The sequence below is a fragment of the Idiotropiscis lumnitzeri genome, chromosome 21 (assembly GCF_059441095.1).
Source record: "Idiotropiscis lumnitzeri isolate Australia: NSW breed Sydney's pygmy pipehorse chromosome 21, RoL_Ilum_1.0, whole genome shotgun sequence".
Classification (NCBI taxonomy): Eukaryota; Metazoa; Chordata; class Actinopteri; order Syngnathiformes; family Syngnathidae; genus Idiotropiscis; species Idiotropiscis lumnitzeri.
In genome coordinates this window covers 10,411,105-10,434,272 of record NC_142411.1, presented here as the reverse complement: position 1 = coordinate 10,434,272, position 23,168 = coordinate 10,411,105, and the positions used below count along the sequence as shown (strand labels likewise).

Below are 23,168 nucleotides of genomic sequence, written 5' to 3'. Positions count from 1 at the left end.
GGCTAATGTATATACGAAGTTTTTATGACAAAATTTTGCCATTTTCAGTCGGTGTGTTTTGTAGTCCGGAAATTACGCGAAGGGGATAAGAAATTAGACTGCGAATGACCTTTAAAAAATGTTCATGTATGAAGTACTGAAACCTCCGGCGTTAGCTTCACCTTCCATGGCGGCAACAGGAATGGATTTTTTTTTTTTTTTCAGCTGCAGCAGACAGACTAAATGCATGGACAGAAGTGCTTTAAAAGGATGATGGAAGGGTGGCAAGGAAGCGGACAGTGGACGGACAGGCAAACTAGGTAAGTATCTTTAAGATTCATGCTGATGTTTTCAGTCAATGTTTGAGAATTATAATACTTTGAAGGAAATGTGTCAAATTATTACATGTGGAGTTTTCACATAATGAGCTGAGCATTTATTACATCAGAAAATGTGCTGCTATTACATAATGCTTCATGCATTTTTTTGGAGATGTGGGAGGCAGCTGGAGACAACCCACACAAGCAGGAAGGACATGCAAACTCAACGCAGAGATGTTCCAACTTACAAAATAATTATTTTTCCCAAATGAGCCACAGATTAAAACTGAGCAACCACTTGAATCTTGAAATGAATGCACAGAACAGCGATTCTAATTTTCCTAGGCGTAGTTGCCTTGGAAATTTACATGAACTGGCTTTATTTTGAGCATGGATTATGATATTAAAACAGGAGATCAATCATTTCAATATTTTTTTCGCCATTAATGTGACCTACTGTATAAGCTGTACAACTCAAATGGCAAAAGAAGGAAATATTTTAAAAGTAATTAAATCCGTTTCAAATCTAAACTATTCAACTTTGTCCCTACCACCTTTTTTTTTTTTCAAAATAAAACTCCCAAATTAAGATGTATTTTTTTCTTGTAATTTCTACAATGTTTTGACCAATTTAAAGTGGTCATCTTATTCCAACGGCAATATTTAACTTACCTTTAAATTGTTCATCCTAGCTCGACCTCAAAATATGATGAAGAGTCCAAAATAAAAGTTACCAAAATTAGATAATTACATTCCTCATCTTTGAATGATTCAAACCATTTCAATTTTGAACTGTTACAAAATTTCAAAATAAAAGCCAAATTAAGATTTTCTTCTTTCTTTCTTTTATTTTTCTTTTGTCTTGATTTCACACTTTTGAACCATTTGATTCAAACCATTCCTACATTCTGTTTAGCCTCAGGGCATTTGTTGCATTTATTTTACAAGTGATTTATTTTTGTTACCTGTAATTTTGCCCCTCTTTTGATATTTCAAAATAAAACCCAAGGTTTGATGTGACTTTTATTTTGAGATTTAATTAATAAATGTTGAGATCGGGATGTTCTGACTAAGTTTAAAGTTTGAACCATTTGAATTGCACAAAGTGTATGACAATTTGAGGAACAAATATTCAACTAATTTGCTGTCGCGTTTAGCTGAACTGTTGTTCAAATTTAATCAGTCCAAAAGTGTGGAACTTTGAGGGAAAGAAACAAAGTAAACAGGAAGTGCTCCTAAATATAATAATTTTTTATAATAGTTTTTTTTTACATGAAATTAAATAAAAATGAAGAATTTAACTTGTCCAACTTTAAACTGTTCAGCTAATTTCTCTTATGTTTTTTTTCTCAATTGAAATATAAAACAATCTTCTGCTTTTACCTCTAATTTGAGAATGTTTTTGACCGCTTCAGCTTAATACTATTTTTCTCACAAATCCCATATTGAAGCCAGTGATTAGGCGTTTACATGCTTTTACCTCCTTTACATTTATTTGTATGTCAATTGATTCAAAGTATTCTAACTTTAAGCAATTCGGAGATCTGTGTAATTCCCCATTATTCGATACATTTCCATATCATTCAGAATTATTCATTAATATTCCTCATCATTCCATGACATTCTATATCAGTCCTCATGATTCCATAGTCTTCAGTATAATTAAATTTCCATCCATCCACCCATTTTCTTCCGCTTATCCGGGAGCCGGGTTGCGGGGGCGGGAGGCGCTATTTTTTCTATTCAATACTCACACACAATTTCTCCTGAAATTCCATTCTCTACTTATGTGAATATGTTGATTGAAACATAATGCTCCTCATATGGTCTCAAGCGGAAACCATTGAGTAGGGTTTTTTTTTTTTGTTTTGTATTTTCATATTGTCATCTGGAATATTGTTGGTGCGGTTAATTCCACCAGCAGCTGACACAGTCATGCTGCACCGATTCCCTCCAATTCCACGTCTTTTATCCACAGTATCATCCAGCTTCTGTTAAGCACTTAATGATCCTTTCACATCCACAAGAAAGAATTACCCCAGATTTTTACAGAGGTACATTTTGATGCATTCACTTTTGTTAATTTAGTCCTCAGCATGTAATTTTTCGAGTCAAATTAAGACTATTATGCATGTGTTTAGCTTATGTTTATTCTTTTCAGTATGATCGAGTAGCTTCGGTCCAATTATTATAGTCACTCCCCAGCTTGCAGGCTGCACGAATATAAATTATTGTCATTTATGGCAATAATGCAATTTAGCTCCACAAAATAAGCTTTGTTTGCTGGTTTTATTTATTGGTAATTCTTTAAATAATGATTTTAATGGTTGTGTCGATTTTTTTTTTTTTCACCCTCACAATTTTTAGTTTCTGTTAACTGTATGGTTAAGATGAATTTGTGATTAGTCATAAGAAAATGCGACTGTTTTTCTTCTTTTGGGTGTGCAGCTTACTAAACCTTATTAGCTAACAATAAACCTTTTTGAATTTCCACAAGGAAGAGTTGTCTTCAGGACTTGAACAAGTGGACCAAATTGCTCACAATCATTCAGTTCAATTGAATATCCCGTTCGAGGAAAGGAGCAATGTGTAAGTCCCCGAAGTTGGTCGTTTGTAAATGATGAGCCCTTTTTTTTTGTTGCAGCCTCTCATGAGTATTAAGATTAATAATGCCCGCGTAATGACCTTTATTGTGTGGGAGACAGCTGGCAGGTAACTCCTGGTGCAAGGAGCTCACGAGTAATTACAATGATTCCGTAAGGTCATTAGCAAAAGGTCAAAAGACCTCCTTGGAGATTTCACGCCTCGCTCAAGTGTAGTCAGAGTGAAGGAGCGTCATTTAAGAAATGTAACATGACTGACAACAATCAAATATAAATAATGTAATATTTCTGGAATGTGTTACTGGCATTAAATTCAAAATGAGTGAACATTTTTGCCCAAAAAATAGATAAATTAATGTTGAGGAGTTCAAACATTAAATGTCTTCGTACCGTATTAAATTGAATATAGATTTTCCAAGTTATTATATTCTGTATTTACTTAAATTTTTCTACAATGACTCACCTTCATCGGAATTGGAATTCATACAGTGCCAACGCTATAATGACCCACCCGATGAAGAAGCAAGGTAAAATGAGCTAATCCTTTCATGATGTAAATCCCAGAATTGAAATAGTGACCAAAATAGAAACAAAACGCAAAACCATCGGCAAGAAAAAACTCATAGGCGCTGCCTCTGGCTGTGATACCCAAAGTGTTAAATAATGCCAGTTCCACCCAGATAAAAGGATAACCACAACAGATTTGAACAGAGATGGATGAGGGCTGAAACTGCTGAGCTCCAACATTCACTGTTAGGCATCATCCACTCTGCTCCAACGAAGCAATCAAAGTCGAGAAGATAAATGAGGGAGAAACTGCAGGGGGGAGTCAGCCATTGATCCAATAGAGAAACAAATCCGTCTTCCTTTATGTTAGCAGGGATCAGAAAAAATACAGTAGCAGTCACCTGTGACTGATTGTCTGTCTCAAAACTACTGCCTTTATATTTAGTCACCTTTGTATATCTATCTATCTATCTCACATACATACACATATATTAAAATTAATTAATTGAATTAATAATTAATTAAATTGTTAAAACTATTGACACTTTTATGGGGTATTTATTTGACATCAATGTTGAATAAATTTCCTGCCCCAAAAGGAAAAATATGAAAAATATTTTTTTTAATTTTACTATGTCTTATATTCATGTTATCAAGTAATTAACATTATTTTAATTTTAAATAAAATTCACATTAAAGCAATTTTAATTATTTTTTATTAGTTTTTTTATTTTATTAATTCATTAAAATGTATTTGGAGTTTTTTTATGTTGTAGTTTGGATTAAAAAAAAAAAATTGGCGATAAAATGAAACCTTGGTTTATGAATGACTTGCTTTATGAACAAATAGGGTTATGCACACGTTTTTGGGAATAAAAACTCTTTACTTGATTTGACAACCTTCTTGGCATAGCCACGTAGTTGTGCTCCCCCCCCCCCCCCCCCCCCCCCCCCCTGCCGCTAAAACATCAGGGGCTTTATGCACTGTATGTGATATCTCTAATTGGGGCAGAAAGCTAGATCTACACAGTTTGAACATTAACAGCAGTTAAATATAGGATAATAAAAAAATCACGATCAACTATAAAAATACCTAAATGTTTATAAAAAAAACAGTTGATAAATCTTAAATGCAAATGTGTTTAATGTGCTGGTTTAAATAAAAACAGGTGGGATCAGGAGAGTCCATGAGGATGAGCGGGCAACAAACTTTTTTTTTCTTCTTTTTTTTTAAACGAACATTAACTCCAAAATGGGAGCAATACGGGAGTGGGAGTCATTCTGAATGGGACAGGACGGGACAGGATTTTTTTTTTTTGGTCCGGGTCATTAAGGGATTTTTTTAAACTGAAAATAAAATATGAAAATCCCCTCCTGTGTTAACCTTTAATGAATACGTCAAGTTCAATGTCAAAAGTGTGTACAATATGTCGCAGTCTGGGCTGAGCAAAGCGAACGTATTTCAGCAGACTCCAATAAGAATTTAAATGGGCTGTCTTTGGCACAGAGCTGGAAGAGTGTCCTTCTTTTGTTGCTTCTGGATCAGAGGATTAGTAGACAGCCTTTACATGGAGCATAAACTGTTGTCTTCCTTGGCTGGATAAGAAATGGCCGCCCTCCAGACTTGTTTTGTGCCTTGTTTAAAGAATCCCTAGCGACTTAAAATGTCAGTCAGAGCGATTTTAAATAGTAGTAGGCGTGTTCTGCCTCACATTTAGAATGTGTTTGAATAATATTGGTTTATTCTGAACACAGCTACAACCCCATATATGGGGGTATGCAAACACATAATCTCTATTTTTTACTCTCCCTTTTAAAAATGAAATGAATGTAGCTGCACAATTTCACATAAATAGTGGAAAAAAACAATTCATATAAAATCCTGGTATTTAAACAGGGGTACGTTCACTTTATAACCTCTGTATACGAGTCCTTCATTTTTATTTATTGGTGACTATTTTGCCCGCCTTTCACCCAAAGTCATCAAAATCCCTGCAAGCCTGAACAAATGTGGCAAAGAAAAATGAATGAATGGGTGGAAACTGTGGTATCAAGAGACAACTATCGTCTATGCAGACCCCCCCCCCCATTTAACTTCAATTTCAACAGGTGTTCCACTGAACACAGCCAAATATATGGTGCAGACGCTAGTCTGTATGTCCTTCTCCACTGATATACTGTAGAGTGACGCGTCACTCGCTTACACTGCCCATACAAACATTCAAGCTTGACTTCATGAAGTACACCCTCTCAGTGGCTCTCAGGCGCAAGTACCTCTTGTTCAACGCTAAAGTGGAAACAATCACCGCTTTCCCCTTGTCATTCATTAAGTTAAGTGTGTGGGAATCCCATTTTAAAGTGAAGACATTTTGAGGATTAAGTTGCCATTTACGGAACGTGTTATGTTAACTGTGAGGACATCTTTCCCCAGTTTTATTGTCGGCCTTGATTGACCAACAGACATTTCCCAAGACAAACAGTTAAACAAATAAAAGCAAAATGTTGGATAATGAATGAATTATCAATAAAGCAACATTTTTTAATAATGTATCTTGAATTTAGTAGAGTCAGAGTATTTTTGTTTAGGCTACATGTTGTGTATATTAAATACAATACAATACAATGCAATTTCTAAAGTGCATTTTGCAACAGCTGGAGCTGTAACAAAGCACAAAGAAGAAAACCAGAAACCAGAAAATAGCAGAACAGTGACAGTCTCATGTTGAGCTGAAAGCCAAAGAATAAAAATGTGTCTTCAAATGTTTTTTGATAGTGGACAGAGATGGGGCTTTTAATTTATTTAATGGAAGGTCATTCCAGAGGGAAGGACTGGCAACAAAAAAGGCTCCTCTTAGTCCTCAGCAGTAGCGTCTTGGTCAGCAGACCTGAGGCACCGCACAGGTGCACAGGGGTGGAGGAGCTAAGAGAGGTACGCTGGGGCGAGGTGATTTAATGATTTGAAGAAAAATAGAAGTATCTTAAAATGAACTCTAAAATACACTGGAGGCCAGAATTGTGGTTATGTGCTTCCATGCTCCGGTGAGGAGGCAAACAGCAGCATTTTGGTCCAACTTGAGAGAGGACTGGCTGACTCCAAATTAAAATGCATTGCAATAATCTAGCCGAGTTATAAATACAACATTACTTACGATTTATATAAACGAGGCTGGAAAATATTCTATTTTGAGTTGTAAGTGATTCTCCAATTATTTGTCCTGTGGTGTCTGTTGAATGTTTAACCGTTACCATAGTGACCGTTTTAAAGCGTTGTCGTCACACCTGTTTTGGTATTGCCGCTGCTTGCAAAGGTACATAAAAAGAATGCTTGTGCTGCTTGTGTTTTCACAGTTTTGCTCTATCTGCACCATAGAGTGACAATGGAGGCTTTCTATTTTGTCTTAAAAACTCGTTGTACAATTATGGTTAACTTAGTTGCCTGCAAACAAATTTGAGATGAAAATAAAAGGCATACAAGTGTACGGGCACACGGACAGTAATGTGAAACAGCGAATGGCTCATACAGATACTGTATGGACAGAGGCAATATTGAATTAGGTAATATGACATTTACGATAACTTGACATAATTCCAGCAGACAGCGAGTGTGTTTTGAAAAGTTTGATGATGTCGATGTTATTTCTATGCGTCAGCTTAGAAATAAAAATATGGAAAGCTGAAATGATGAATCACTTTAACGTCAAACATGTATTATGTATTTAAAAGTAAATGACCGTACTTAAATCTCTTAATACAGTGTTTTAAAGCTAGCTGTCAATTATAGCTAAGAAGCCAGCACAACCTGAATTGGCATTATATTACTTTGCGAGTATGGCCTTTTCTGTAATAACTATTATTAAAATGGTAAATGTCCTTAAGGTATAACATTTAAATGACATTCATCTCAAAATATGATTTCAACAGATGGTCTTTATTTTTAGAGCGTTAATTGCTTCTTCACCTTCCACAGCTGTGTATTCCATTTTGAAACAACCTCTGAGCAGAAATGTAATTTGTTGAAGAAAAACAAATAATTATTTTCATGCACAGCAAATTAATATATCTCAGTTGGAACAAATCTAAATATAGCCATGCCATTTGTTTTCCCCAATAAATTGGTGTGTGCTGATGAATTTGAATGCGACTGGAATATTTCTGTCAATGGAGAAGGTGTGTGTGGGGGTGTGTGTGTGTCTGCGTGTGCATACAAGTGTGTATGTGTCGATTCGCACGCACCTTCCACAGTAGACAGTAACACACTGCGTCTTGATATCTCCCTGTCTTCGAATCACAGAACGGGCTGAGATTTAAAGCTTAGCTGCAGGAACTGTTTGGCTCAAACTCTTTGGGGGGGGATTTTGAGAAGAAAAGGAATGCAGACACATTGTACAAGCAGTATCAGTTCATCAACTCCGACCCACACGCGAGGTTTCAAAACATTGTGTGGGAGCACCTGAGTAGTATACGACTTCCGTGACCTGCATGCATATTTGTATGAATCGTACCATGCATTGTTGAAAAAGAATACACGCAAAATATGGCATACAATACAAACATGAATTAAATGGAATCATAATCACATGGCAGCCGTTTTAAAATTGGCACTGTATGGTTTCTGTTGCAAAATGTCAACATCCGTCTGTTCGTTCGGCTGCCCTTGCAATCGATCAATCTGTTTGTCCATTCAGATACATGCATGACTTGCTATTCACATACAGACACAATGGAAATATCTTGCATATGGATTCAACTCAAACTTGTCTGTCTTCCCAGTGCCTATGATATAAATTTGTCTGTTCATTCACATTGAGACAGCATGTAAAGTAATTTTCAATTTTGATAAAAGTATTAATTGAAAAAGAAAAAACTTAAATCATTATGCACAACAGTGTTCCATTTTTTTTCCAAAAACAAATTCTTCATATCAGCAGGGGGTCAGAATGTACTTATTCTTGGAATGTTCACCAAAAATAATATAAATTCGATTTAAACTGCTTAAAATATGCATCAATGAAAAACATAAAAGAATTGATTCGCAAACCCAGGTTGATGCAACATAAATGCCGATGTTGATAGTATAATTTTTTATCACGAAAGGATTTGTAATGGAAACAGTCAAATGTATTGTACATGTATTTATTTATTTTTCAGTTCTGGCACGTGCAAAACACAACAAAAATGTAGTTAAACAGTCATCTTTTTGTTTATTTTCCTTTTTTTGTAACGTAACAAAAATGTTTATACCAAGCGCAAAATACAGACGTTAAAATAAAAACTTGTCTTTACAAAATGAGTCATTCATCTTGATAAAAAACTGATTTGAAAAAATTTAATCAAATCGGGAACTGAAAATCAAAAATCAAATCGGGGCTTGAGTGAAATTGTTCCATCCCTAGCTTATTCTGAATCTGGCCTTGTTTTTTTTGTTCAGCACATCGGGGTTTTCATGGTAATAATAATATAAATATGTAATATAGATACATACTCAGTAATATTAAAAACTGTATGAATAAAGCATTAGGTTGCGCAGCAGGTGGAATACGTGAAGTTAAATGTTGATTAGCGTCATGCAACTGCACACTGAAAACCCGTCGGATCATGGAAAGAGTTGGGGCCAGAAAAAAAGCCCCGGGCCGCCTGCTGAGTACCGCTCGTTTCGTACCTAGCTTCCAAAAGTTGCTTAAAATATTTTTTTTAATTGACACTTGCACTACATTGGTGTAATGTGACCATTTTGCAGGGTGAAAAAAATATATATTGATAATTTACATTTTCCATGAGAGGCTGGCCTGACTGCACCACATTCTGGGTTGTTTGATATTTTCTGTCAATATAAACACATCCATATCGGCTATTTGTCACTTCAAATGTGCATCTGAAGTGTACCAAGAAAAGATCATCTGCGATTGCTTCGGTCCCATAACAGGGGATAGTGATACTATTCATGTGCCAAGCTCTACACTACATGCTGAGGTTGCTACTGAGGATAAAGGATATTAAAATGCAAAAATATTGCCAAAATATACAGCCGATGAGATATGCAATCTCTTGGAGGAATTCAATTTCGTCCTTGACTTAGCAGGAACACAGGAGTGCTGCAGATTGGGCGCATTAACATATGTTCAACTTTAATGAGAAGGACAGATGGTGGGTCATTATTTGGGCTTTTATCTCTTGTGACTTTGGGAGCGAAGAGAAACCACTGACCACGAGGGATGGGGTGGGGTATAAAAGGATTGAGATGAGGTGAAAGAGAAAAATGCAGCAAGAAGAAATGTTGATGAAATGGAATTGTTGTATGAGTGTGAATGGCTAAATTTTTTTTAATTCACTGTTTTATTTTAATTGAATTTTGAATCTTAACTAAATCAGTTAGAAAGCGTAGTCCAGGGGTAGTCAATCCTGCTCCTCCTTTGCATCCCTCCCTGCTGCAACACACCTGATTCAAGTGATCACATAATCAGCAAGTTCTGCAGAAGATGTATATCAGAATCAGAATCAGAAATCCCTTTATTGTCATTGTACTCAAGTGTGCAACGAGATTGATCCTCATCATCCCCTGGCAGAGTGCATTCATATCAATGCATATTGACATTGTTTTATTTTTGTTCGTGCAAGAATTCAGCCCAAAAATACTATATTTACTTTTACGTACGGAACAAATTTCCGTTGAATATTAGGTTACATTTTAGTACAAGTACTTTATTCGTACTGTACATGCAAAAAGTTCCTGTGTATAATATGCACCGGTGTATAATCTATGCATCCATCATCTGATCCACTTATCATCACGATGGTCATGAGCGTGCTGCCGCCTATTCCATGCGTTTTCGGGCTGAACTAGTTACCAGCCAATCACAGCCTGAGTATAAGATATGATAAACAATGACTTCTTGGCTGCATGTGCTGTGTAGAGGTAGACCTTGAATCTTGACTTTGCATGAAGTTGCAATCACATCCCTTTAGTGAGTCATTGTGATGTCTTATTACTTCACGATTGAAATCACAATAAGGTGACATCAATAATTAAATTGTTTCTTCACGTGAAGACACTCACATCTAAAGCAAAAAAAAAAAAAATCACAACCAGTAATTAAGACAGTTAAGCTGTTATGTAACATTCATCTGGATATATGTTTGTGACCATGGAAGATATTATCCATCCATCCATTTTCTATACTGCTTATCTTCGGTATTATGTTGAGGTCCAATCAACACTGTACCATCAGAGTAGTCACTCATTGCATGGCCATGCTATCAGCTTGATAAATATCGCTCTAATGTTCATGTTTGTTATGACTGTCCTAGACACTGCATGACCGCACATAGTCACCAAGCTAAATGAAAATCTCACCCACCAGCACATCTGCAATGTCCTCTTATTCTATTACATCATGGATCAATGGGTGATGCGCATATGCAAATGAGTCCTTAGAGGCGGTACGGACAACTGGCGGCCATCACCCACATTTGGAATAACCCTCAATTCATTTCTGAATTTATTGAACAATTGAAAGATGTAATACCAGTGTTAACCACAGGATGGCAGCCATCGCTCAACAGCGCCTCCAACTCCAAAACTGGAATTGCGAAGAAGAGAGTGTCATGGCGGCTTCAAAATCGGTTTTAAAAGTACATAAGAGTGATTTATGTTTTAGTACACCTGTGACAAAAAATATTGACATTCAGGAGGTCTTCGGGGTACGTGCTACTCGACTTTATGTCGGTTGAGTCCCGGCCGCCATTTTAGGTTCACGCTGCTGGCAAATGCGACCCAGAACGGATTTTTTGGAGACGAAAGCTCAAAGAAACTTGAAACTGCCCATTAATAAAACCAACATGGAATTGTTGAATTGCACACACACACACACGCAAATGCACGCACGCACGCAAACACACACATAGATAGCTACACACTCTGTAAATTGCCTCTCTCTAATGCCCCCTCAATGCACTCCCAGCATCACTGTGCATAATGAGCAATGAGCTCAACCGGCTGGTGAAAACAAATGGCTGAGAGAAGATAGCATATACAATCTAAAAGGCCTCCATTGAGTAACAGAAATCAAAGTGTCAGCTGAGAGCTCCAATTTGTTTTGTGGTTGTGAAACTCTCGCTGTCTTGTTTCTTCTTTCATAATGAAATTCTCCTAATTGTTTATGTACTGAAATTGCTGTCACTGTAAACTGTGGTCTTTGAAGCTATCAGCTAGAGATAATTCAAGACATACAGTGCGTAAAGAGTTTTGGGATGCTTCTTCTCATGAAAATGCTGAAACGAGCAAATGGTTAAGGCCCAGCCCCTACTGATAATGTTACAGTTGTAAAACAGCCTAAGTCAATGACAAAAAGCTCATAGAACTGTAACTTGAGAAGTGGTAGGACCTCTGCAAATTACAGTTCACCAGAAATGTTAGGCATGCTGAATAATTCTTCTTTTAGCAAAAACATTAATTGATTATTTGTAACTATTTTATGGAGCGTAAATAAAATTAAATACATAGCAATTGCAGAAGACTTATACAGTGCTTTCTACACCACAGGGTGCACAAAGCATTTTACAGAGCATGACATTCAATTATTTGAAATCCTTTTTTGTTATATGGCATACCTTAAGTAGAATCTCATGTTGCATTTCGGCCAACTGTAGATTTTGGCTCAGTTATTGCACATTTTTGGTGCTGTAAAATATTGGTAAATAGGCCTCATGGCATCGTCATCTTAAATTCTGGACGGGTTTGCCAGCCTGCTACTTGGCATAGCTGCAGAGACTGTACTTATTAGTGAGAGGAATAGCCGCCATCTTGGGTGTGTTTACTCCAAGTTCATGACAACTCATTGATCTCTTTAGCGCATAGGTGTCAAACTCCAGTCCCGGTGGGCCGCTTTCCGGCATGTTTTCAATCTCTCTTGGCTGCAACACACCTGATTTAAAAGATCAACTCATCAGCAAGCTCTGAAGAAGCCTGCCTGATAAGTATACTGCTCATTTGAATGTGGATTTAGGAATGAATTTGGGTTTAAATTTGACACCTCTGCTTTTGCGGATTGGAATGTTAATTACATCAGACATGCAGCTGTGATACGAGTCACAAGTGTCATTTTATAATTGGCGCTTTAACATAGAGACCAAAGAAGGACTCCTTGTTCAACTCAGCAGCTACTCAGAGAGAAGCTTTCTAAGTATAAATATCTATGCTGACGGCCACTAGCCTGAAATCTACTCTTTTGTTTCATTTTTCTAAACGATCAGCAGCACCCGTAGCCTCTCACAATGTTTTGCGCTAGAAGATCACTCACTATCGCTACGTAGGTTAAGGCTGTCGATGGAATCATGACAACAATGATAAACGCATACTCAGCAAATCGATTGCACAGCGATGGCGATTAACATGCGTACAGTCCAGTAACTGCATGAACAGTGACGCCAACGTGCAAGACGGCCGTTCAGTTTGTGTTAAGTAACAGCAGGAAAAATGTCGAAAATTCCAGTTGGAGAGCATGTGGACATGTTAACGTCAGTGAATGAAAATGAGCTTACAATTAGTACCTTGTCGCTCTGAGGAATTATCACCAATGACAATTGCTCTCCTTGTTTTACGTTTGATGAATATACTTGTCAGGGGTAAAATGCTGTTGCTCTCAATGCTATTGATTTTTGCCCGAACAGCCTTGTTCCCACACGCCCTTTGCTCTGAAATCAGGGCAGCAGGATAAAACTAATTGTAACACCATATTTCCTTTTTAAAAAAAAAAAAAAAATCTAGAAGCACTGTTGAAATGCTATTCAGCACTTGGAAAATAATTCATTTTACTACCCTGATACTCCAGTAAATCCACGTTCTTTTGCGCCCACACTGTGAAAAAGCATTTTCCATTTTGTGGCTATGTGGTGTAATGTTATGAAGCGGAAAAAGGAGACCCCAAGGTGAACATGGTAAAGCCCATGTATCATTGCCTAGCCACTATCTTCAGAGCTGTTCATGAGCCGCTAGTCACCAGTAAAATTAAATTGCTGCACTTCACAGTTCAGTGGCGAGAAAAAGGCCTTTGTGTTATTAAATGTGCATACAGTTTGTGGTCAAGTAAACCAACACTAACTCTACAAACAAAGGCTGGAGCAGCAATAATGTAACATATCGTTATGTGGGATAAATAATTGAGTATTTTGAAAAGAGATTTAATTTGTATGGAGAATATTTCATGAAATCAAAATTCTGTAGAGTTAAATTCATATATAACGACACATTGAATTGTGAAATATTATTGAGTGATTGTTGGGAAAGTAGTAGCACTTGTTTTCTTTGACTGCAGATGCCCAGTTATGTTAAATATTTATTATTCCAATTTTTTTCAGCTCGGATGAAGACTTTCGTTGAATTATGGTTGCAACCATTTGGTTGCATAACATTTTAATATTTGATACTTTTTCTGAGCTTTAAACCCTTTTACCTACCCAGTATTACGTTCACACTTCAGGTCATAGTGACCATGGCTGAGAAGTCAATTTTTATCATACAATCCGCAGCCGGTCCCTTGAAATAAAATGCACACATACAATATATACCAACCTTACCCAGCACACTCATTACCAGAAACAAATCTAGAAAGAAAGTTAGAATTTTGAAAAATCAAGAGGTGTGTCATTATGCTCCTTCGATACTATTTGAATGAATTATGATGAGCTTCTATCTGCAGAATGCAAAATCATCAGAGTTCGATGACAACCACTGATATACACAGTCACTGAATGATTCTGATTGGCCCTCCGATTCCAATTGAAATATCTGCAGGAGTCCCGGATTCCGTTGTCATTCCCTTTCTCTCTGTGGGATCTTGACAGTTTATGCCTGCATGTTGTTGCTGGACCATTACCCAAATCCATGTTGTCAACGTAGCATGTGAGCTCTAACTGACAGCAGGTGCTTGCAGGGGAACGCAGCATGCTTTTAAAGTCTTCACTGCAGGGCAGATGAGCTTATGCATGCCGCCAGAGAAAAGCAGAAGGGTTTACATGGTCAACAGGAAAAAAAAAAATAGTGTATTGATGGGAAAACGACTGCTGATGCAAATATCTTTATCTTTTTTCGTTGCGGTTGTTGTCAGAGAGCAAGAACACAATATATTGATTTCTCTCACATTTGTATCAATCTGTAACTTAAGGTCCTCAAACCAAAAGTCTAACGTTGGACACCAAAACCATATTAGGAAGAAAGATACTGCTGAAACTGCGATGGCAGCAAAAGAGAACGCGTTAGGTTTATTTGGTCATATCCTCAAAATGTGAAAAAGGCAAACGGAGGGCAAAGTGAAATCAGATGAGAACCAAAAGACAATCATTTCTAAGAGTACAAGTGTAATTTGTATTATGAATATGAATTCAAATGAGTTTGATTATTGATTGACTGTGGGCCCATTACTCTTCTCCATGAAGTAGGACTAATTGCTCACGGTGTTTTATACACACAATTTCAAGGGCAGGAAAAAATATGTACCCTCTTCACAAAGCAGTAAATCTTCTATCAACAATAATGTGCAGTGCTGGAATTGCAATGGAAAAATGTCTTCTGAAAGGTTTAAATCATTATTTATTTGATGTCTCTGCAAGTAGGGGCAGCATAGTGAAAGAGGTTTTAAAGTGCTCTATAAATCCATTTTTTTTTTAAATTTGTGATCTACTTTCTAACCGAAGGTCTAATTTTTATGTTGGATACTGGATTACTTTGCAATCACAATTCACCGTTATCCCAAACCTTTTTACTGAGACGTTATGCATTTCTTCACTCTGTTTTGTGATTCATAAATTCATCAATGGTCCCAAAAGGTGAAAAAGACTCAAACTGGTGGAAGAAAAGAATCAGCTAAAAGGTCTTGAAGCTATTTACTAGTTTCATATAACTATTGTGTTGTTATGTTAAAGTAACCTCAATAATTTCAAATTGAGACCTTTGTATATAGAATGCAATATAGGAAAAGCCATTACTAAATATAATTAATAATGTGTGCCGATACTAAAAATTTAGGAATTTGTAGAAACCGATATTTTATATGCAAGATACATAAAGCACAGCTTTTCAAAACCACATTGAAGCTTTTCCTTGAAGAGAAGGACATGGTGAGTGTGTGGTGCTGAGGTGAAGGTGCATGAACAGGGCAAACCCAGAGAGGAGGAGCACAGAGGCGAAGGACACAGCTAAGAGCTTGCAGCCTTCTGTCATATAGGAAGACCTTTATATGAATATGGACCTGGCCCTGTCATAATGGAAGAGATAACTCACTTGGGGATAGCATGCAGGGACAACTTCAAAATAATGGCATGGCCATATGAAGGAGAGATGTCATTCTTAGCGTCGTTTTGTAATATGCTCTTTCCCTCATCATGTCTCAGCATGACCACTCCTCATTACATATATATTGATTTAGCTATTTTGAGGAGGCTGTGGGATCGTTTTGCTGGTCTGTCCTCAGCACACAGATTAAATACATTACAGTTGAGCCTTGCTGTGTCACTCTGAGTCCTTGTCTGTCTGAGGGGGCGATGACAGGGGGGTGTGGGGGGGGGCATCTTTCATTGTCCTCTTACACAAGACTGACCATGGCAGGAGGTCAGAGAATCAGTTCCATCCTCGAGACTGAAACGCCTCATTTGGTTAGAAAGAAAGAACCAGAAGAAGCAGATCACGGGCCACTTGGTACGAGGCCACTATTCTAAGATATTCTGGTGCAACAGGTACTTGCCAGACACTCCAACTTGAGAGGCACTAATACTTACATTTTCATAGAAGCACACAGTCGAATGAAAGACTCTGTTATGGCCTACGTCGCGATGATGTCACACAAAAGAAACTCAGGCTGGAGGCAACAGAATCAAAGCCAGAAGTAAACGCTGCTACATTTTTTTGTAGAAAGACTGTAATTTTGTTGCCAAACCATAAAAACAAAAACTTGAAGTTCTATTCCATCCCAGCTTCTTCCAATGAGAGAAATCACAGATTGAATAGCAGGTAAGATTTAACGTGAAGTGTTTCCGCCTGAAAAATTATATGCAGTAGACTTAGACATACAGCCGCTAATGCTAACCACTTGCTAACTCAACGGTAACTGGATGTGTCAGTTGTGTCCAGGTAATAGTCCCTACAATGGTTCAGATGAATTAGAGACTTTATCTTTTGGTGTACACTCACTTTTTCTATCAGGAAGGTATAAATACGGCTATTGCACGGTGGTCAGTCTTGTTAAATCATCGATTCAGTGAGTGAGCGCGTAGGGATCAGCAAATACCATCCCATCAGTCAGAGTCAACTTCTTGAAATCACATTTGCAGTCGTGGAGAGTGACTTTACTTCTTACATACTCACTCCAGGGTAAAATGAATGTAATTTTTGGCTTCTATACTCGTCAATGGCAGTGAATGAGTTAACTGTATTCTAAACACAAAAAGCTCCTCATCAATGTAAGGAAAATTCCTGTCTATATTCTCAGCGGTACTCCCATTCAAATTAACAGTAACTAAGATGCAAACACAAAACACGTATTTACATGTAAACCCTGTTCCCAGGCCTTAGTCACATAATTAAATCAATCTGCATCAATGCTGATCATTGAATCGATGACTTAGCTGTAAGAATGGAGAACAACAGTTAACACTACTGTAGAGACTCTCACCAAAATTGTTGGTAAGTTTTTTAGAGCAAGTCGAGTCCTTAAAACTGCATATCCAGCTTGTTTAAGATGGCTCTCTTCTCCAACACACCCGATTCCAATGATCAGGACTGTTATCAAGCGTCTACAAAGATTGCTGCTGAGCTGATCATTTGAATCGGGAGTGTTAGGGACGGACGGGAGAGAGAAAAATCCATTTGTGATGCAAAAATCTATCAAACTCAACATGGATTTAATCTTATGAATGTGAAGCTGTATAGGTCAATTATTTATGACTTATTTAACATAAACGTAAACCGGTGTTATTTAAGATTATTTTAAGGCAGCTATACAGCATGTTTCCTACACAAGGGGACTCAATCTATTTTTATCCAAGCCTCTTCTACTCACGAGGTTCGCGGGCATGCTGGAGCCTATCCCAGCTGTCTTCGGGCAGTAGGCGGGGGGGCACCGTGAACTGGTCGCCAGCCAATCGCAGGGAACACAAAGACAAACAACCATCCGCGCTCACACTGACACCTTGGGACATAGAGTGTCTGATCAACCATGCAAGTGTGTTTTGAATGAGGGAGGAAACCGGAGTACCCGGAGAAAAAAACACTGGCACACGGAGAACATGCACAGGAAGGCCGGGGTTGGATTCAAACCCAGTGAGGCAGATGTGCTAACCAGTGCCACCCGTAACTCACTCACTCAACTTTACATAAATAAAAGGACAATTTTTTAAAAGCAAAAAAAAACCAAACACAAACTAATTAAAGACACGTCATAACAAAGAACATAAATACATTTTTACATATATGACATTTCTAAAATTCCTCAATCATAGGCATGAGGAAAAAAGCATTTTATAATTCAATGTGTTTCAATGAATATTGTAGATGCAGGGAGAAGGAGAGGCTAAGGTCACACAGCGAGCTTTTATTTTTTAATACAGTTTTGTGTACACTGTAGACATTATGCGTATGTTTTTGTTTTCTTGTGTGGTTAATTTTGTAAACATACTTCCAAAAGCAAGCTTGAAATAACACTTCAATTCTACTAGTGAATGAAATCTTAACACAAAATTGTATTGTTTTTAAATCTATCCATGTGTGCATATCCTGAGGGCCAAGTCTGTCATGTCCACGAAACCTTGTGACGCCCCTGATGCCGATTATCAATCGCCGCCAGTCCGAGAAGTGAAACACTTCTCTTTGCACTCGACTTTGGCTAAGTGCAAAGTGTTGTATGTGTGTTGGCCTCTTGGAGGCAGTGTGGTGCATACATTCAGATAAAATTAATTATTAATTATTAATATAAAGGTGTTTTTCAAAGAGTCTGAGTAGTTGAACTTTATTCCACTCTGCAGTTGGCCCTGATGAGAAGTGCAGAGCAGGTGTTGAGTGTCATAATTGATGGCTAACCACATTGCTAAGGCTAAAAAGTCATTAAATATTGTTGGGGGAAAAAAAACTAATAAACTGGATTTGTGTTTGGTAACACTGCAATGTCTTTTTGGGTACATTTCTTTATAAATGTTGGAAAAACATTAATGTAAATGAGGGGACTGGAACCCGTACTAGTGTAGAATGAATGCACCTTATACATGTATTGACATGGGCTGCCTTACTTTTATTTGTGTTGTGGAGGGCAGCGTTTAGTAATTTAGTTATTCATATTAACATAGTTGATACTTGACAGCTGATACAAAAACACTCACTCAGCCTCTGTGCTGGACAAAGGGCGTGAAAATGGATTCAAGATGAACTCCCAATGCACCCAAGTTGATTTTGTGTCTTGCAATAATCCATTAATCCTTTTTTCCAGTGATTTTAATTGTCTTGGTGCTTTGGGACATGGAGCGAGTAGATCATGTCGGAGTGGTTTATCATTTGAAATTTTGATTTTGCCTAATTAAAAGCAAGTATTCTTTAGTCCTTGTAAATTGCTGATAGAGAATATATAGTGGCGTGGAACACTCGCTATCGTCGTTTCACTTGGGAACCAATGACAATGTGTGGTGGTAGGAAGAGAAGAGCAGAGGGGGATACAAATATTTTTCTTTCAGGAACACGTATGGGAAACTTAGAATTAATTTATAATAAGGGAATAAACTTTGTGCAAACATTTTAATTATCTATTTTCTTTTCCATTCCATTCCAGTCATCAACCTGAAAATTGGGAAATAATTGAAAATCTTCAACTGATTTACTGATGAAGTCTATGGTCTTGTATTATTCCCCTCCAATTTCCCTCCAAGTAAGCTTGGACAGGCTACAGTTGGGGGGCTCAATTCACATGCCAATGTTAACACTTATCATTTTGCTTGGACTGAATTATAGAATAGTGATGTGTAGGATTGTGAATGATTCATTCTTAGAGCCCGCTAAATGGAGCCTGATTGGGGCCGATTTTTATCTATTTTTTTCTTGTAAAAGCCACACACGCATGGTCAAAATGTGTGGCGGCATCTGCCTCCACTTTAAGGAAAAGAGGGAGGCGACAGACATGCAGCAGAGTAAACACTAACTGGAGCAAAACAGAGGAGACAGGACTACTTGCACCAAAGATAGAAAAACAATTATTCAGCATATTACATATAGTTAATTTGTATTTATAACTGCTAAAATAGTTGCAGTATAAAGAGAGCCTCCACAGCATCAGAAGGATGTCAGTTTTCATATGCATCAGTCAGGAGAAATGTACAAAATAATTTCCAAGGCATGAAATGTACCATGGACTATAGGGAAGAGTAATGAACAGAAAATAAGACACAGCATTAAAAACAGAACCCTCCAAAATTCATAAAAGAAACCTGGAGATGTCTTAAAAAGCCTGTCAAGAAGTCGACAGCAACACTGGAAGGAGCAGGTGAGATTTCTGGAAAATATTGGCTGCTTAGTAGATGTGACAACAATCGCGCAATGGCCACGTGGCAAGTTAGCTTATATTGCACAGTTTTGTCTAGGGAAAAAACAACACCACAGATTAGAGGTGTTCAATCCTGTTCCTCGAGGGCCTGTCCTTACCCGTTTTCAATTTCTCACTGCTGCAACACACCTGATTTAAATGAGCAGATAATCAGCAAGGTCCGCAGAAGCTGGAGAACGATCCCGATCATTTGAATCAGGTGTGTTGGAGCAGCGACAGAAAGGTAGGACAGCGGCCCTCGAGGAACAGGACTGAACAGCCTTGCTCGATAGCATAGCTCGTGATAAAATGATTTGCACGCATTTTGGTGTGACTGTGTTTGGGTTCTTTATGATGTTGGTTGCTATGGTCCTTTTTATTGTCACAGTGTTGGACAGAACAGATTAGTCGATCTCTCAGACTAACACGAAGTGAACATATTTCAAAGGAACTGCTTGGTGGAACATATTGTAAATTCTCTGCCTCATTTTTGATGACAATTTAAGCCTATTATATTTTATTTTTTGTCATTTGGTGGTAGTACCTAGTAATAGTAATAATAAGTAATATTTGAAATGATAATTTGTTTAAATAGATTGAGAAGCACTATTTGGGGTTAACCTATACATGTGCCTTGTCTGATAGTTTTATACCTCTCCCTTCTCTAATTGAATGCCTGTATATTGAGCCTAGCCTTTTATTAAACAATAATTTATTTATTTATTTAATTTTAAAACCAGAGTTGTGTGAATGTAAATGTTTGTTCATTTTATACTGTATCTAGCTGGCCCATGGAAATCCATACAAATGAGACTGGCATACCGATACAGAAAAATGTGATGTTGCTAGACGGCAAAAGTGCAGGGGAACAAAAGTGGGTCATTTAAGGTCCTGCTGTAACTGGAGCATGAAGCCACGTTCAAAATGTATGACACTCAAAAAATCTTTCCATAAAAAACTTTTTTTTTATCCACTGGTTTAGTTCTGACACCCTTAGATGCTGTCCTTTAAGAAAACATTCACACTGCATTTGTTTTCAGAAGAGCTATAGGTGGAACTTTGATTATTCATATTTTAATTAAAAAACGAGGGCAGGTTTGAATGCGTTTTTCAGCTATCTGGTGTCAGGGAGGACATTGTCAAAAATGTGGAGAGAAGAAACAAGAATCAATACTCAAGAGCAATGGTAGAATTGAACTGTATTTTTTTAATGTTCTGGATTAAATACATATTTCGATTGAGAAAATAAAATGGGAACATACATGTTTTGTATTTGTACTAGTTTTGCTGGTTGTGTTTTTACCCAAATCAATGCAAATCTGTTCACTCTAGAGTCAGTATTTTAACTTTGAAGCTTTCCAAGAGTTGTGACTCAACCCTCATTAATATGCACAAATTATACAGTAGTTGTCTGTGTGTTTCTGCTGATGAAGCCATTAACGGTATAGAGCTCTGTGATGTGTGTCAAGGTTATTAGCATTAATCTCTCTCTAGGATTGACTCCTTTTGGCACCAATGCAATGGGAGGATGAGCAGTGGGATAATATTACAGTAAGCACGACGAGCAGAATTGGCCCGCACACGAGAGAGATGTCTTCAGAAACTTTGAACTGCTAACTAAGCAAATTTGACATTTATAATGCCAGAGTGTATTAATGGAACCGGCACAGGCACTGTTAATTCAGCTTGAACTAGTTTGTATTGTGCAATTTAGCATTAGCATCTGGCAATATGAGAACATTCTATTTCCATTCATTTGAATAAGTGAAATTTGTTTCACAAACTCTCTTGAGGACCTTACTCTGTCGGTTAGGCATTATTTACCTGCTACAAGCATTTTATTGCATAGTTATGATGAACCGTAAAATCCTACTGAGACCTTTCCAATCTTAGAGTTTTGACAATCTGTTATTGTTATCTCATCAACCGGTATCAAAAAGCCTTTTGAAGCTGCCTAAACACGTGTGGTTGTCACAGAATGATGTTTGCTGTTGAAGATGTCATCCAGTGAGGCTTAAACATAAACAGAGCTTTGATCCTTTGTGTCATAAACAGATGTCTCCCAAGGGGAAAAAAAGTTGTGAAAAAAATAAAAATGAAAAATAGCAGGATAATCCAGTTATTATAAAATTGACATTATTTGGTCTCCTGATTGTTTTCCAAGAAACTGATTGATATTCACCTTTGACAGCAGGTGGGTTATATTGAGCATTTCATTTCAATAGCATGCTATAACTAGCCCAGATTTGTATAGTTAATACTACGTAAAAATGATGAGGACAAATTTAGTTGATGTATTGACAATTTATGAGAATTTTGGGAAAACATTTGTGTCTAAACAATTAGCATACCTTGTGAATAATTCTAGTAAAGAATGCTCATAAAGTTAATGAGGATTATGTTTTGACACAGTTGTGCAGACGATGGCTAAAGATGCATTGGCAGAGGTGGGCTGTTATTTTGATGAACTCAACAAACTACGGGCACTCGAGCCAGATGTCAGCCAAAAGACAGCGGAGCTCAAAGAAGACTGTAAAGATTTTTTGGACAAAATTGTGCAGTTTCTGAAGATAATTGGTGGTCTCATGGACCTGGTGGATGAGTTGGCAAATGAGACAGAGAGAGAAAAGTTGAAGGCCCTTGGAACCAGAAACCTGCTGAAGTTTGTGGCAAAGCAAAGAGAGGCCCAGCAACAGCAACTTTCAGCTCTTATTGCAGAGAAGATGATGCAACTTAAGCGATATCGTGTTGAGTATGAGACCCTGTCGAAAGTAGAAGCTGAACAAAATGAATTTATTAACCAGTACATTTTGCAGAAGTGATGATGTGATGGAGAGTCTGAATGTTTTGTTTTTTTGCATTGACAATACAAATTATTATGACTCAAATACTACTGGTATACATAAATATTGCTAAAATGAATTAGTCCTAACAACAAAGGACTTTGAGTTGTATTAGAATAAAATGTTTTGAAAGACGAGAACTCAGTGCAACTTACAGGACAATTTTCTTCACTAAGTAAAAGATCGCTAGAAACAACAGGTGTCCCTATTACCACATTTAAGTGATCAAAGCAGACACCTAGAAGTTATTTTCTGCCGCAGCAGTGATAACAATCGCAGATAAAGTGATGTGGGAATGTGAGTGAAGTCATATTACTGTGTGAATATTAAGTCGTTTGGAAACTATTCTGACTGTCACATTGGGAG

At 37.3% G+C, this 23,168-nt stretch overlaps 1 protein-coding gene across 1 annotated transcript; it reads left to right on the top strand.

Annotated features, from left to right (window-relative positions):
* Positions 1-266: 266 nt before the first annotated feature.
* LOC148316934 (intraflagellar transport protein 20 homolog) lies at positions 267-22,781 on the top strand. The gene is made up of 2 exons (XM_088286639.1): positions 267-299; positions 22,372-22,781. The coding sequence occupies exon 2, from the start codon at positions 22,383-22,385 to the stop codon at positions 22,779-22,781; it is 399 nt and encodes a 132-aa protein (XP_088142765.1). The 5' UTR covers positions 267-299; positions 22,372-22,382.
* The last annotated feature ends 387 nt before the right edge of the window (positions 22,782-23,168 follow it).